The sequence below is a fragment of the Schistocerca piceifrons genome, chromosome 9 (genome assembly GCF_021461385.2).
Source record: "Schistocerca piceifrons isolate TAMUIC-IGC-003096 chromosome 9, iqSchPice1.1, whole genome shotgun sequence".
In the NCBI taxonomy this organism is placed as follows: Eukaryota; Metazoa; Arthropoda; class Insecta; order Orthoptera; family Acrididae; genus Schistocerca; species Schistocerca piceifrons.
Genome location: NC_060146.1, coordinates 25257042 through 25275251, shown reverse-complemented (window position 1 = coordinate 25275251; position 18210 = coordinate 25257042). Strand labels below are relative to the sequence as shown.

At 43.4% G+C, this 18210-nt stretch overlaps 1 protein-coding gene across 1 annotated transcript in view; it reads left to right on the top strand.

Moving 5' to 3' along the window:
- LOC124717365 (serine protease 1-like) overlaps positions 1-18210 on the top strand; it is a 219399-nt gene that overhangs the window by 90752 nt on the left and 110437 nt on the right. Inside the window, exon 3 of the mRNA XM_047244202.1 lies at positions 7572-7741. Within this exon, the coding sequence (XP_047100158.1) occupies positions 7572-7741 (170 nt within the window). The remainder of the gene's footprint in view (positions 1-7571; positions 7742-18210) is intronic.

The window sequence follows — 18210 nt, the reverse complement described above, 5'->3', positions numbered from 1 at the left end:
GGCTAGAGCCCATGACTGTGCCTTGTGGATGGCTCCCAGTAGGCGCCACTCAGCAACACCAGTACTGGAGTAGCAATAGGAAATGCTGAAGTCGTCTGCACACAGAGAAGGTGAGACAGACGGCCCTGCAGCTGCATTTAGGCAGCTAATGGCCACTAAAAATACTCCCCTCCTGCGCATGGGGGGAACTATGCGAGGCACCAACTTGGACATGTAAAGTACGGGACGACTGGAAGTTTTAACAGAAGTCGGGAACAGTCACTCATATAATGTAACAAGGATATGATGTCACCAGGTCTTTTCATAAGCGTTCCTTAAATCAAAAAAGACGACAAGCAGGTATTGGTATCTGGAAAAAGCTGTCCAGATGGCAGACTCGACGGACACGAGATTATCAGTGGTAGAGCGGCCCTGGCGGAAACCACCCTGGCATGGTGCCAGTCGGCCCCGTGACTCCAGGAGCCAACACAACCGTTGGCTCACCATACGTTCTAGCAGCTTACAAAGAGCGTTGGTGAGGCTGATGGGCCAATAACTTTACTCATCTGGCTGGTTTTTACCAGGTTTAAGCACTGGAACGATGGTGCTCTCCCGCCATTGCGATGGGAGTATGCCATCACTCCAGATGCGGTTGAAGATGACGAGGATATGTCGCTGGTAGTATGACGAGAGGCGTTTAAGCATCTGAGTGTAGATCCGTAGCCCCGGAGCTATGTTGGCAAGGTGCAAGGGCACCGAGGAGCTCCCACTCAGTAAATGGAGCTTTATATGGGTCGCTGTGGTGTGCAGTGAATGAGAAGAGTTTCACTTCCATCCGCCGTTTGAGGGTGCGAAAGGCTTGGGGGTAATTCTCGAAAGCTTGGTGGAGGGGGGGGGGGGGGGTAATTCTCCAAAGCAGAAGCTCGAGCACAGTGCTCAGCAAAGTGCTCGGCGACTGTGTTTGCGTCGGAAGATAACACACCATTGATGTTAATGCCAGGGACACTCGTTGGGGATCCAATGGTTGAGACGTACCTCTCCCAACGCTCCTGTTTACATCTTTTTATGAGCAGGCGAACACGGGCATGGAGCAATTTAAAGGTTATTAGGTGTTTCAGGGCCGGGTGCCACTCATGTAACCGTAGAGCTTGCGTACGCCCTTTAATGGTCTCAACGATTTCAGGCGACCACCAAGGCACTGTAGAGTAGTGTGCTTGTTCTTATCACAAAACTATGTGTAAACAGTGTGTACTATGGTATTTACATGTATGATTAGTTTAATTTGTGCATATAAAGGAAAATAATTTACTTGCAGTGCTCAACATAAATGAATAGACTAAGTTTGAGTTTTATAGAGGAAACAGAATGTCGAAAAAAATGTTCAAATGGCTCTGAGCATTATGGGACTTAACATCTGAGGTCATCAGTCCCCTAGAACTTAGCACTACTTAAACCTACTGTAACAGGGGTCCCATGGTCAAGTCCCCATATGGAACCATGAGGGCTACCTTTCGAATTTTTCTTCGTTATTGTGGCGCATGAACAACAACAATGGAGTTAAGTTGCTTGAACACTTCCATATCTATAGCGACCAGCAATGGGGAAACGAACACATGGATCACCAGACTAACTGCACTGATGTCGACTCGTGCGTGCAGCAGTCTGAGCTATGCCCACTGATATCACTGCATGCTGAAGCCACACAGTGTGGGATCGGGTATTTAGGGATGGTACTTGTCAATACCTCGACACTTCACTGCAAATCTATTGCACTCTTCGTTTCGCTGAGTTTATTATACGGTTCATCGACGTTGTTACTGATTTTGTATTCCTCTCTTGGTTCTTGCTTTTGAATGTTTGCACTAACTTACCACATGTTGACTGCTATCACACTTCTTTGAAGCATAAGAGTCAAACTTCCATTTGTCAGTTCTTCTAAAAAAGTATGATATTATGAACTTAGGGGCAGCATTTTTGCTCTTCTGTCTGTTGTATGCTGAACTGACTAGATTCGTCATACTTTTCATTCCATAGATTCACAGCCAGGAGATCCTCAAGAAGTTACAAAAATCAGGAAACAATAATACATGTTTACAAAGAAAATAAGATATTGTAATGACTGTGCCACATGTCCAAAGCGAAACTATCCTCATGAGTGTGGAATAAATCAGAAATTCTTAAACATATTTTCACTTAAATAGTAATAAGGAACTTGTCAGACACACAAATTTACAACATTATGCGATACATACGATAATTTTGGGCTATTGTAGCCACACATCACTAAAGTGAAAAAAATTGTGTGCGAGGTCTATTTACATTGACTATATTACTGCACTGAAAACCAACAGTGGCTAGATGTTACGAGACCTTTAGTCTATTTATAATATAAACACATCAGTCACTTCCTCTAAGATATTCTGCAACGTTGTAGAATGACTGATTCCCTGATAATGCGTCAGAAACCAAACATTATTAGTATTTAAAGTGTGTGTGGCTGCTGGCAAGCTATTAAAATGTGTGCTCTGAATAATGTTAATTTTTCTGTACCAAACTAGTGACATTAAATATTTAGAAGAGTATTCTCTTTTCTCTTACCAATTGCATAAGCTGATCACTCGGAAAGAAAGAGTGTATTTTATTTATGACTAATTTCATTAACGAAAACACATATTCGGAAGCAGTAGTTAGTATCTGCACTTGTCTGGACAGACCCATGTAGGAAATTCTTAGTTGACACAATAAATAATTCGTGTCATATGTTTTAGAACATGGAAAACTTAGCCTGGTGTGGTGAGTTACCCAAAGAAGATCCTGGATTACATTATGAAATGAAATTAAGCAAATCGTGGAACCTATTTTTATATCATCCATGTGTGGCAACATCTGCATTGAAAATAAAAATTTGTAGAGGTGCTTCAGGTGTTTCATGTTAGATTCCTAACAGTTAAATATATTATTAAACTTCAGTCCTAATAATTTAACAGTGTAGATCTCTTATATCTGCATGTCCTCATAATTTAGGAGTTTACAGGTATAGAGCACAATATCTGAGCAGTTTAATAACAAAGAATTGGTTAGGGGCTATTTATTAATTAATGTGAACATTTCATTAACAGATTGCCCTTAAACTATACTCCAGTGGTAATTTACTGAAATATTTGTATCAACTGGAAACAAAACGAATTTCACATATGGGAATGTCAGTGATGAGAGTTTATATATACGAGTACATATGAGAAAAGTAATGGTGCCATGTAATAAATTCTCAGTTGTATCACGCCGGATAGCTTAATCCAAGACTCATTCCTAATGACACACTGTGTTCCGTGTCAGAGAGATATGATACAACCATTCTCCACCAGTTCCTGTTGCACCAAAGTATCTTAATTTGCTTATAAGCTTATTGTAATTCCCTTTGTCAAATGCTTTGAAAGACCATAAAGTATACTAGTAATCAGTACTTTGTTGACTACTGAATTAAGTAAGGACTCGCTATATGTGTACATACTAAGTGGTTATAATTAAACCCCACTACTCTCAGGTGTCCGGCGGCGGATATAATTATCATACAGCAATGAAACTTGGTAGATACTATAATGCGGTAATGGAGAACCGACGTATGCTGGATACCAATTAGTTCCAGTTTCGGCTACCATTTATAATCAGGCCCTGTGAATTCATGGAAAACTTATAGAAATGTTTTCATGTGTAGTATACTGGCAGACTCACTAACTATTGCCACCAAGAATAGCTCCGAAAGTATGCTAGGAGCTACAAAGTTTGTGGGACAAAAGTTGCATGGGACAACGAGGGCCATAATATAACGTTGGTTTTTGTTGCTAGGTAGCGTCGCGTCAGAGATATGCAGGACAACTTTTTTTTTTTAATGGGCTGCTACAGTTTGGTACTTATTTTCTGATAGTGGCTATCGAGACGAATCCAATGATGTGCAACAGTAAGGTCTTTGAAGGTCAACGAAGGTCACAAAGGTGGCATGAACGTCCATTTACAGAAGGTATCAAAGCGGTGCTGCAATCTTCTTATCATGGATTGAGCGATATTCCTTAACACATCAGCACTTATGAAAGCACAAGCTCTGACAATTCAGTCTCTCATATCTTCAGGTGTAGTTGGAATGTCTTTATAAACAATGTCTTTTACGAATCCCTACAAAAAAAATCTGGTGAATGAGCCGACCACGAAACATCTCCTCCGCTTTCAATCCAACGATTTGGGAATTGTCTCTGGAACTCATTTCTAGTCATCAGCGAAAAATGTGCCGGACACCCATCATGTTGATACCACATTCTCTTCATTGTTGCTAAAGGTACTTCTTTCAATAATAGACCTAATGTTTCTTCCAGGAATGTGGTATACTTCCTACAATTAAGATTTCCTTCGATGAAATAGGGGCATATAATTCTGTCCGCCAGAATCCCACACCGTACATTCACCGACCACGGTTTCTGGTCTGCAATCTTCCGCATCCTTCATGGATTTTCAGTTGCCCAGTAACGCATGTTATACAAATTAACATTTCCATGGTTCGTGAATGTAGCCTCGTTAGTAAATAAAATCAATAATAAAATTATAAACAGCCGACCAGTTGCAATGGATAAATAAATCTTTACCTAGGTTTCAACAAATTTAAATTTGTCTTCTTCAGAAGGTGGCAATTTAAATTTGTTGAAACCTAGGTAAAGATTTCTTTATCCATTGCAACTGGTCGGCTGTTTATAATTTTATTACGTGGAACCGTTGCTGTTGTGCAGCTATGTTTAAAATACTGAAATAAAATCAAATTAATAAATGTGTCATCCCTCTGAAGCTGAAGTTGAGCACATTGACAGAATTCAGTGCGACACATACAGTCCGTACCAGTTAATTCTTGGTGGAGACTGATATGGTAAGGATGATATTTATGGCGATACAGAGAACGAACAACACACTTTCGCTCATTCCAGATTCCCTTTCAATTTGACGCAAACTAATATAAGGATCTGGAATCACAGTGGCAAGAGTACCAATTTCCGTTTCCTCGTTAGTAACTTTCCTTTGCCGGATGGGTTAAAGATCCAGTTGTTCTCAATTTACCACACACATATTTAAATGTACGACGTGTAGAGTGAGTACGGTGAGGGCATCTTTCAGCGTTTAAGTCTCCAGCTCGCACTGAATTTCGTTGGTATTCTCCATAAATGAGAAACATATCGACTTTTTCTTCGAAGGAATCCATCATTTACATTCGCTTGATTCGACGATAGCAGTCTTACCGTTCCTATTAGTGTTGTATTCCAAAACTGTGGAATGCTGTTTACATGTCAATGGCACGAGATGGATAAGCCATATTCGTCGAATATTTACTATTTGCACGATATACGAGACAGAATTGTCAGAGCATGTGCTTCACTAAGTGATAAGGAATACCACTCAATCCATGATAAGAAGGTTGCAGCACTGCATTGATACCAATGGTCATAACTTCGAACTCCTTCTGTTGAATGGACGTTTATGCCACATTTTTTACCTTCGTTGACCTTCGAAGACTTTACTGTTGGACATCATTGTATTCGTCTCGATAGCCGCTATCAGAAAATAAGTACCAAACTATAGCATCCCATTTAAAAGAAAACAAAGTGTGCCTTCATATCTCGGACGCGACCCCATCTTGCAGCGAAAAACCAGCGTCATATTACGGCCCCCATTGTCCCATGCAGCTTTTGCCCCTCATAGGTCTCAACTCCTATCATACTTTGCAGTTATTAGTGACTCACCCTGTATTAGGAATGGGACGTGGACAGAAAACGTCAAAAAAGCGAGGAAGGCCTAATGCTGATATTATTTTTAACCAACACTAACAAAATTTGTCCAAGTACCAGAAACGACAACGAGATGCTGCATCCGTAAAACAACATGGTCGACAGTTGCTCGCAGCAGTTCTGGTGGATGCTGAGCAACGTGTGTCTGTGTAACGGCCTTCAGATCAGACAGACACTGAACGTGTCCCAGGCAAACACTATCTTTTAGATATCCTCAGAGTCAAAAGTCTCACGGATTCAGATCAGGTGATCTTGCAGACCATGCATTTGGAAAACTTCTGGAGGTAACACGTTTTTTTGAAGGTTACATTAAGCAGATATTTCACTGGTGACCGAAATGAGGTGTTGCCCCATCTTGCATGGTTGGTTGGTTGATTTTGGGGGGGGGAGGGGGGGTCAAACAGCGAGGTCATCGGTCACATCGAATTAAGGAAGGAAGGGGAAGGAAGTCGGTCATGCCATTTCACAGGAACCATCCCAACATTTGCCTGAAACGATTTAGGGAAATCGTGGAAAACCTAAGTCAGGATGACTGGACGCGAGTTAGAACCGTCGTCCTCGCAAATGCGACTAAGGTGTGCTAGCTTACTGTACGACCTCGCTCAGTGTTTTTGCGTGAAAACAGGATATCCACACAGTTGTGCTCTTTCAAAGCCTGAGTGCGATGCTGCACAAGTAGGTTTCCAGAACATTGAGACATCGTTGTTCACCAGACAGGCCCCCTTGGTGTATTCTCTCCAAAGAAGAATGGACCAAGGATAAAGCCGCTTGTGAATCCATGCCATACAGTCACATACGGCAAGTGCAATGGCTACTCGTGCACAACACCCAGCTTAACGGTACCCAAAATACGGCAGTCCTGTGTATTCACTGTATCCTGCAGCGTAAAATCTGCTGTGCCATTCCTTAAAATATTTCCTGACCACATGTCATTAACTTCGTTCCATGCCATAAATCAATTCAGAACGTTGCTACAGATCGTGAGGTTCCAGTTGCTACACAGTATGTATCTTGTAGGAGTACCAATATAAAGCAGACTGTAAAACTTTCCATACTGTTGACTGTGGGGTGGACAATTCTCGTGACATAGCACAGGCACTAACACTAGCCAGAGTACATCCTGTACGTTCAGTTACAGCAACCGCAATCTCACCGGTAACCTCAGCGGGATATGACACCTTCATCTTTCAGGAGCCATTGCAAGTGCACCCGTGTTTTCGAATTTCGCTGTCGTCTTCTTCAAACCATTGAAAGACATTTGACGCCTCCTCTGATCTTTCAGTCAGTCATACCCTCTCAATGTAGCACAGTAATTGGTGCTGTTCACATAAGACAGTTTCACTGAAAGTGCACGGATTCTCTTCTCGATAGCCGTACTGTCCACTCACATCATGGTTTTGTCAAATGAGAGTGTGGATGTCGTGCCGTCATACAAACCATCTGCAGTGCCAAATCTGCCTGTGACTGTCAACACTGGAGTAACTTCTTTTCCAGTTTTCGGAAATTTTCCACAGATAAATAACTGATTACACAAGTAACTTATTGTGTTACTAAACTCAGAATAACATTGTTAAATTAACTTTGTTGATATTGTATTTTGTTTGTGAATGTTTTTAGATATAAGAAGAGACATCTAGTACAGCTTTATAGAGAGTAGCTGTGTTTTCTCCTGCTCTGTTATGTCCGTGGCTTTGGTTACCATCAGCTATACATAAAAATTATTTGCATCGCTTGTTTGCTTTACAATTGAAAATAGATTTATTCTTGCAGTTGGAAGGAGTTTACCATTCGACTGGGAAGCGTTCGTCGGGATAGGAACGAGAGCACATCCTGGATCGTGGTCGCGAGCTGGGTCGTGGCCCACCCGGACTACGACACGGAGGGCTACTACGGCCACAACGTGGCTGTCATATTCCTGCCCCAGAGCGCCCCCCTCAGCAGTGAGTAGCGAGAAAGCACAGTAGCGCTCTTGCTTCATAGTGAGAGCGACAGACATACACATGTACAGGGTGTTACAAAAAGGTATGGCCAAACTTTCAGGAAACGTTCCTCACACACAAAGAAAGAAAATATGTTATGTGGACATGTGTCCGGAAACGGTTACTTTCCATGTTAGAGCTCATTTTATTACTTCTCTTCAAATCACATTAATCATGGAATGGAAACACACAGTGTCCGCAGCTCGTGGTCGTGCGGTAGCGTTCTCGCTTCCCGCGCCCGGGTTCCCGGGTTCGATTCCCGGCGGGGTCAACGATTTTCTCTGCCTCGTGATGACTGGGTGTTGTGTGATGTCCTTAAGTTAGTTAGGTTTGAAGTAGTTCTAAGTTCTAGGGGACTGATTACCATAGATGTTAAGTCCCATAGTGCTCAGAACCCTTTTTTTTGAAACACACAGCAACAGAACGAACCAGCGTGACTTCAAACACTTTGTTACAGGAAATGTTCAAAATGTCCTCCGTTAGCGAGGATACATGCATCCACCCTCCGGCGGATGGAATCCCCGACGTGCAGATGCAGCCCTGGAGAATGGCGTATTGTATCACAGCCGTCCACAATACGAGCACGAAGAGTCTCTACATTTGGTACCGGGGTTGTGTAGACAAGAGCTTTCAAATGCCCCTTTTCTTTATTTGTGCGTGACGAATGTTTCCTGAAAGTTTGGCTGTACCTTTTTGTAACACCCTGTATACATAGATAAATTGATAGACAGAGGAAGAGAGAGAGAGAGTGTAGTGACTGAGTGAATGTCATGTATGGCAGTCTTGCAAATCAATATGTGCATTCTAAAAACTTATAGTTTGTTTTTACACAGTCAAGTGACATTAATGTGATCACCACCTATGTTCAGCGTCAGTACAATAACGAAACACAGATGGCAGGTCGCAGCATTAGCAGTGCAGGGCACATAAAGGGTATTGGGGGGAGGGAGGGGGGGGGGGGCAGGGGGATGTGGAAACAGTGCAAATGTTATAATGCGGAAGTGAAGCGATTTGCCTGACAACCAGTGCCGATGTCATAATGTGGAAATGGAGCGATTTGCCTGCTTTTTGGGACAAGGGTGGAAGCATTCCAGGAATGTCTAAGTTTGTTAAACGTTCACTTGCAGCCATTGTTAAGGTACAACATGCATGGCATAAAGGTGCTATCCAAAACTGATGATAAGGCGTTTGCCGTGAACCATGGACCATATATGAACGACGACTGCGGAGATGTGTCTGGGCAAATAGATGTGCATGTGTTGAGCAACTGGCCACCCAGATTACGCAAAGAGCTACCAACAGGGCTGCATATGGGCCTCTGCAGCAGACAGCTGGTTCATGCACCCATGAAGACTGCTGTCCATTGGCGACAAAGGCTGGAATTCGCACGCCAATACTGCAACTGGACGTCCGAGTGGCGACAGGTTCCCTTTCCAGATGAAAGTCGTTCTATATTCGATCAGGCAAATGGCTGATTGGCTGTACAGCGTGAAACGTCTGAAAGTAAATACCCTGCAACAATCAGCAGAAAGGTCTGGGCCAGAGAATAGAGCGTAATGGTCTCACGAGCGTTTTTTGTGGCATTAAATGGGTGATCTCGCCATTCTGGAAGTCACACTAGATCAACACAAGTATGCTTCCATCCTTGGGAGCCATGTCCACCCCTCGATGCAGTTCCTTTTTCCTCAACACGATTGCATCTACCAGTAGGGCAATGCAACATGTCACACAGCTCACAGTGTATGTGCGTGGTTCAAAGAGCAGCAGAGTGCGTTTACTGTATCCCTTGGCAGACAGGCTCCTTGTATATGAAACTCAAAGAGGAACTGTGGTAACTAACACATTGGACTGTTGGCACAATGGATCCTCAACTGAGAAACATCACGCAACTGGCCACAGCACTAGAGTTGGCATAGCGCCACATCGCTGTCAGTGCTGCGCAGAACTTCATTCACTGTCTTCCTGCATGCCTCACAGTCGTCCACACTGCAAAAGGTGGTTAGTAAGTATTTTGACAAGTGATCACATTAATGAAACGGCACGGTGTAATATAATACATAGTTGCTTTTCTTTCAGTTCTTTGTTTATTCAGGTTATTTTTATGATCTTTCATAGAAATTATCTTATTGTTCCACAATGATTAAATACCAGATGACATTAGAATAAATGTAGCACCTGACATGGTTGCATATCTGAACACTGTAAATCTTGGACGAATCTACAGATACACACATTTTTGTGTATCTGTGAAATCATGTTCACTGCTCGGTTACCTCCAACAAAGTGTTGCCGCACGTTGTGCGTTGGGACATGTCCACAGTGTTGTCGAGGAGTTGCTGTTGAAACCTGTCCCACTCCTGAATGCTGGCTCTCCTGAAATCATCCAGTGTGTAAAGGAAGTTCCTGTAATAATACACTGCAAGTGTCATTTAAACCTAAGCGCTTTAGATTGGGTGTATGTCATCATACAACTGAGACCATTCCACAAGCAGTGAACTGTCATGAGAATACAATAAGTTTTTTAATATTTCTCTGAAGAGTGACAGTGTGAAACCAAGGAAAGATCTCTACTTCCTCCAAGGAAAGAGCTACCACACGATAATATGTCCCCTTCCAGTCCTTCATAGTGCCCAGTTCATAAACAGAAGGAAGCATCTAATATGGTTTCCATGATAATGCTGCCACTGGACTGCACCACCGGATGCTGTGTCACGCAAGTCCAAGTGGCCTAATACTATGCCTTTGAAATCCACTGATGGTGTTCTTTTGCCCCTCCCCCCACATCATCTCTACTTATAAACTGAACGTAAATTCGAATATGCGAATGATACCTTCTCTACAACAACAAGGAGGTGATATGAATTGCAAAGTTGTTCACTACCTGGAGCTGTATAGCTCTGTTTTCACGAGTGGCTTGCTGTACTGTGTCGCAGCTGTTACAGTCTGCAATGGTTGATGCCAAGCACAGTCGTAATTGCAATTGATGATCCTGATGGAGCCATTTTCCATCATACCTAGGTCCTCACAGCATACACCAGACAAGGCGGCATGACGTAATCCCAATGCTTGAATGACAAAGTTAAAGTGTGCATCGCCTTGAGCCACCCTGGAAACGACTGTGAACCAAATGCGTTGATTTCACATTGTTTGCCCATGTTATACCCAACTGTCACACATCTTGTGCAAGGTCCACCCACTCCAGCTACAGGGGGCTGATGACCAAGGACTTAGGTCCCCCCCCCCTCCTTAAACCAACCAACCAACCAGTTATAAGGGTAGTGTAAATATAGTCATTCTGACACAGTCAGAAACTCTACAGACGCCCAATGACTTGTAAATCAGTTTTTGGCTTTATTTGAAAGTCATGCATGATATCATCGATGATCTTGAACTATTGATATCAACAGTGACATCACCGTTATCAGTGGGAAGGCGCAATCCTACCTAATCTCTAACGAATGATAGTGCCTTTCACTGAAACTGAAACTGAGCCAGTGAGACTCGCTTCATCTGTTTTGGGGTAAGCTGTTTTGTCCAGCTTAAGGAGGAAGCAAAAGTAAAAGGGTAGGTTCTATTAACAGTCGGCATCTGGAACACACAGCGAATGATGGCAACAAGGGACAGCAAACGACACCAGGTACACTCAGTGTGTATGTCTGCGAACCTCATTCACAGCGGCCATTGAGGGAAAAGGGTGCAACCAACTGCAGCTTATGGCACAAAAAATGATCGCTGTCGTCTGTGCTCTGAGGTAATTCTTAAGTCATTCCAGGAAATGGCAGAGAAGGTCGAGACGGCCAGTCTTGCACATGGGCTTCCAAAGAAGCTCACAATTTGCAGCATTCTCTCCAGAACTGATTATGGCCATTTGGTAGTGAGTAGAGTGGAAGGACTGAAGCAGAGACTTTGAAAGTTCTGTGAAAAACTAGGTTGTCACTTCCTGGACTTGCTCCATAGGGTTCAGAACTGTAGGGTCCCCCTAAATGGGTTTGGTATGAACTACAAATCAGGGGCTGCTTCTCAGGTAGCTGGCTATATATGTAGTGCACACCAAGATTTTTTAGATTAGGCGACTCTCCATCTAATCCAGATAACGACAGCTGTAGGAAACCCATAACTATCTGTGTAGGATCGAAAGAAAGGCCTTCCACATGTGAGAGTATTAAAATCCTAATGGTAAACTGCCGCAGCTTTAGCAACAAAGTGCCACAGTTTCAAACGTTCATGAAAAGCAGTAAAGCTCACATAATACTAGGTACAGAAAGCTGGTTGAAACCCAAAATTGATAGCAGTGAGATTTTCGGGGTGTATTTAAGTGTATATCGAAAGTATAGGTAAATGATAAATGGAGGTGGTGTATTTGTTGTAGTAGTCAAGAAACTCATATCCACTGAGGTAAAAATTGAAGGTGCATGTGCGATTGTTTGGGCAAGACTCAATATCAAGTATAGGCATTAAGTTATAATTGGATCCTTCTGTCGCCCACCACACTTATCTACTGATGTAGCCGAAAACTTTAAGGAAATCCTCAGTTCAGCTGTAGGTAAGTTCCATAATCACACTGTAATCAGTGGCAGAGACTTTGATCATCCAACAATTAATTTAGAAAATTACAGTTTTGTTAGTTGTGAGCGTGATAAGACATCCCGTCAAACATCACTAAATGCCTTCTCTGGAATCTCCATAGAACAGATATTTAGGGCCCCATTCACGAAGGAAATATTGGAATTAATGGCAAGAAGTAGACGTGACCTCTTTGAGGATGTACACATCGAAACTGGTATCATAACCATGAAACGGTTGTGGCAAGAATAATTACCAGAGTACAAATGACAGATAAAACACGCAGAAAGGTACATACGGTCAGTAAAGTAGATAAAAAATCGGTAGTGTCATATCTCCATGAGGAACTAGAAACTAACAGCACAGGGCAGGAACATGTAGAGGAACTATGGCTAAAGTTTAATAGAATGGTTGACCATGTTCTGGATAGATAAGTACCCAGTAGAACAGTTCATACTGGGAGTGATCCTTCGTGGAATACACTCACTATAAAGAAAATTGTAAAGAAACAGAAATCACTGCATAATTGGTGTAAAACAAAGCGTAGGGCTATAGATTGAGAGATGCCCAGTGAAATTCATTTGGCTGTCAAGAGGGCAATGTGTGATGTCTACAGTGACTATCGTAGCATAACATTGTCAAGTGATCTTTTGCAGAATCCAAAGAAATTCTGGCCATACTTACAGGTTGTTTTTTGCACCAAAGTTAGTGTCCAGTCCCTAGTGGATGAGACAGGTACTGAAATTCAGGACAGCATAAAAAAGGCTGAATGCTTAACTCTGTTTTCAAGTATTTATTTACCATGGAAAACTCAGGAGGATTGCCCCATTTTAATCTTCGTACCACTGAAAAGATGAATTTGTCAGTGGCGTTGAGAAACTACTTAAAATTGAACAAAGCTCCAGGACTGGATGTAATCCTTGTCAGATTCTATACTGAATTTTCGGCTGTGTTGGCCTCTCTTCTAATTACAGTCTATCGTAGATCCGCCGAACAAAAAACCATGCCCTTACCTGGAAAGAGGCACAGGTCACACCTGTCTACAAGGGGGGTAGTAGAAGCGATCAACAAAACTACCATCCAAATTCATTGACATCCGTTTCTTTTACAATCCCAAAATATATTCTGAGGTCAGACACAATGACGTATCTTGAACAGAATGACCACTTCAATGTCAACCAGCATGGATTTTTGAAACATCGAAACATGTGAAATCCAACTCGAAGTTTTCTCACATGGCATACTAAAAGCTTTGGATCAAGGCGATCAGATGGATGCTGTGTTTCTTGATTTCCGAAAAGCATTTGACTCACTACCACACCTACGCTTATTGTTAAAAGTGAGGTCATATGCGCCATCAAGTGAAATTGATGAGTGCATTGAGACTTTTTGGTAGGGACGACCAGACATATACGACGCAAAATACAAATAATGACTTAAGAATATGTGACTGTCGAACATGGGTTTTACCTCCAATAGTATTCTGTAAACACTGAAATAGCGCAATGAAATCACCTTTTGTTTCACATCCCAATTGCTTACTGTCACGAACAGATGGCCCACTGTTAAAAAGCGACAGACGTTTGCCCTCTGTACCATAGGTGTTCTTATTGTTAACAACTGGAGTCTGTAAAGATTGGTTGTATGTATGGACTGCACACCTTTTAAGACACAACAGAGTCTTAAATTAATTTTTCTGCACATATATGACGTCACAAATTTCCAAAATGTTTTTAAAATTCGTCGGTAATACAAAAGTGGTATGTTTGAAACGATGTTTTTGGGAACTAGTTTGGTATGAAATTAATTACTTTACCTCATCTGTGACGTCACAATATTCTTAAATACGTCAGAAGATGTAAGGTTTATGTTGCAGCAGTTTCAAAATGCCTAAAGTGTATTCATTATGTTGCAGCGGTATCTAAATGCCTAAAGGGTATTCAGTCTGTGCCAACAGTGTGATGTGTTATCTTTACATCAGAATTATTTTCCAAAGATGCCTTGCATGACTGTGAACTTAAGTATGAGTCAGGTAGAGAAGAGGAGAATGAAGACAAAGTATTACTAGAAAAATACAATCGTTAACAACTAGTACCCAAAATTATTGGGATCTAGCAGAGGTTAAGTATAAGGAAAACGTTGTAAGGATGACATTATTTACTTCACCTCAGCTATGATATCACAATATTCTAAAAATGTATTAGCAGTTTACGTTGCAACAGTATCAGGGATGCGTATCCAGAAAGTAAGTTTTCTCATGTTGTTTTCTTCAATGTACACGTGCACTATATGATCAAAAGTATCCAGACGCTAGGCTGAAAATGACTTACAAGCTAGTGGCGCCATCAGTTGGTAATGCTGGAATTAAATATGATGTTGGCCCACCCTCATCCTTGATGATAGCTACCACTCTCTCAGGCATACATTGGATCAGGTGCTGGAAGGTTTCTTGGGGAACGGCACCCCACTCTTCACGGAATGCTCCACTGAGCAGAGATACCGACGTCGATCGGTGAGGCCTGGCACGAAGTCGGCCTTCCAAAACACCCCAAAAGTGTTCTAGAAGATTCAGTTCAGGTCTCTGTGCAGGCCAGTCCATTACAGGGATGACATTGTCGTGCAACCACTCCGCCACAGGCCGTGCATTCTGAACAGGTGCTCGATCGTGTTGAAGGATGCAATCGCCATCCCCGAATTACTCTTCAACAGTGGGAAGCAAGAAGGTGCTAGAAACATCAATGTAGGCCTGTGCTGTGATAGTGCCAGGCAAAACAACAAAGGGTGCAAGCCCCCTCCATGAAAAACAGTCCCACACCACAACACCACAGCCTCCGAATTTTGCTAATGGCACTACACACACTGGCAGATGACGTTCACCGGGCATACGCCATACCGACACCCTGCCATCGGATCGCCACATTGTGTACTGTGATTCGTCACTCCACACAACGTTTTTCCACTGTTCAATCGTCCAATGTTTACGCTCCTTACACCAAGCGAGGCGTTGTCTGGCATTTACCGGCGTGATGTGTGGCTTATGAGCAGCCGCTCGACCACGAGGTCAGCGTGTACGTTTTTGTGCTGTACGTGTCCCTCCACGTTTCCACTTCACTATCACATCGGAAACAGTGGACTTAGGGATGTTTAGGAGTGTGCAAATCTCGCGTACAGACGTATGACACAAGTGACAACCAATCACCTGACCACGTTCGAAGTCCGTGAGTTCTGCAGAGCGCCCCATTCCGCTCTCTCACTATGACTAAGGACTACTGAGGTCGCTGATATGGACTACCTGGCAGTAGGTGGCAGCACAGTGCACCTAATATGAAAAACGTATGTTTATGGGGGTGTTCGGATACTTTTGATCGCGTAGTGCGTTTATCTGGAAAAATTGCACATGCCTCACAGATCTATGCCGCCTGGACAAGTACTATCTGATGCCAGTACAGCGCCAACAGTGCTACGAAATGGCGTCTTTTGCTCTCTCTCCCGCCGTCTTCGAGGTTCTGTCAGTGACAAGGTTCCTTAACGCACAAAAATTAACGCCCATCGAAATTCATCGTCAGCTTTGTCAGGTCTACGGGCAGAACACCATGAGCTGATGGTGCGTCGCTGGTGTAGGCTTCTTTCCGACAGGTCATCAAAGTGCCCACGATGGGGAGCGAACAGGGTGACCGTCCCTCGCCATTTGGATGAGATGGTGCGGCAGCGCATCCTGGTGAACCGTCGCTTCGAGATTACGGAGCTCAGCAGCCAGTTTCCGCACATATCGCGATCCTTGATGCGCGAAACTGACACTAAGCACCTGCTGCTCGATTAATTGTGTGCCAGGTTCGTACCGAAAAACCTGACACTCGAGTACGAAACGAAGCGCTTCGGATCAGCACCGACCTTTCTGCAGTGGTATCAAGATGGTGGCGACGAGTTCCTCGACAGGTTGGTAGCAGGCGACGCGGCGTGGATTTCTCACTTGACGCCGGAAACCAAGCAGCAGGCAAACCGCTGGCGTCACAGTGGAGCCCTCGTCAAGACGAAATTCAAACAGGCTCTGTGGGTGCAGAAAGTAGTGTGCAAGGTGTTCTGGGGACAGGAAGGGCATTCTGTTCATTGACTTCCTGCACAGAGGTGACGCAGTGAACGCTGACCGTTACTGTGAAAAATGCGGAAACTGAACTGTGACGTGCCGTTCAGAGCAAGAGGCGCGCAGTGCCTACTGCACGTGTTGTGATGCTCGGTTCCAAACGGTTCGGCGCACATCACTATTATGCACAAGTTCGGATATATAAAGGTATTCAACCTGATAATGTACGTATTGTCATCAAATAACGTTGTTTTTCCATTTCCAGAAAATAATGTTCCATAAAAATAAAACGCAAACGATGAAAAGCCACACTGAGAAACTTCTAATGCCTTTTTTGAAACCATGGCTTCTTAAAAAACTTGTAACCCAGCACACCTGCATCTAATAAAAGTACGAACAAAGACATTACCACCGGCCGGTGTGGCCGAGCGATTCTAGGCGCTGCAGTCTGGAACCGCGCGACCGCTACGGTCGCAGGTTCGAATCCTGCCTCGGGCATGGATGTGTGTGATGTCCTTAGGTTAGTTAGGTTCAACTAGTTGTAAGTTCTAGGGGACTGATGACCTCAGAAGTTGAGACCCATAGTGCTCAGAGCCATTTGAACCATTTTTGAGCCAAACACATTACCAAACGCGATTTATTATAAGGAAGGAAGGAATAAGGTGTTCGATTTTAGAAAGAAATAAATTGTTTAATCATGTTATATCATTTAAACTGCACAATGTCATCGTTTGTTTATAAATATACACACACGTGGCAGGCGACCAAAGACTGTAACAGTGAGAGACGTGATGTTTCAAAAGGAAATGTCAGAATTGATATTGCGAAACTAAAGGAAATTATTCAATTTTTGTCAGATTTCTCATATTTTGCAAGCACAAATAAGCTTCAAAAACAATATATTTCAGCATCTTCAGCACTCGCAGTATATCTACACTAATGGCCATTAAAATTGCTACACCACGAAGATGGCGTGCTACAGACGCGAAATTTAACCGACAGGAAGAACATGCTTTGATATGCAAATTATTAGCTTTTCAGATCATTCACACAACGTTGGCGCCGGTGGCGACACCTACAACGTGCTGACATGAGGAAAGTTTCCAACCGATTTCTCATACACAAACAGCAGTTGACCGGCGTTGCCGGTTGAAAAGTTGTGATGCCTCGTGTAAGAAGGCGGAATGCGTACCACCACGTTTCCGACTTTGATAAAGGTCGGATTGTAGCCTATCGCAATTACGGTTTATCGTATCGCGACATTGCTGCTCGTGTTGGTCGAGATCCAATGACTGTTAGCAGAATATCAAATCGGTGGGTTCAGGAGGGTAAAACGGAACGCCGTGCTGGATCCCAACGGCTCCGTATCACTAGCAGTCGAGACGACAGTCATCTTATCCGCATGGCTGTAACGGATCGTGCAGCCACGTCTCGATCCCTGAGTCAACAGATGGGGACGTTTGAAAGACAACAACCATCTGCAGGAACAGTTCGACGACGTTTACAGCAGCATGGATTATCAGCTCGGAGACCACGGCTGCGGTTACCCTTGACGCTGCATCACAGACAGGAGCGCCTGCGATGGTGTACTCAACGACGAACCTGGGCGCACGAATAGCAAAACGTCATTTTTTCGGGTGAATCCAGGTTTTGCTTACAGCATCATGATGGTCGCATCCGTGGTTGGCGACATCGCGGTGAACGCACATTGGAAGCGTGTATTCGTCATCGCCATAATGGTGTATCACCCGGCGTGATGGTATGGGATGCCACTGGTTACACGTCT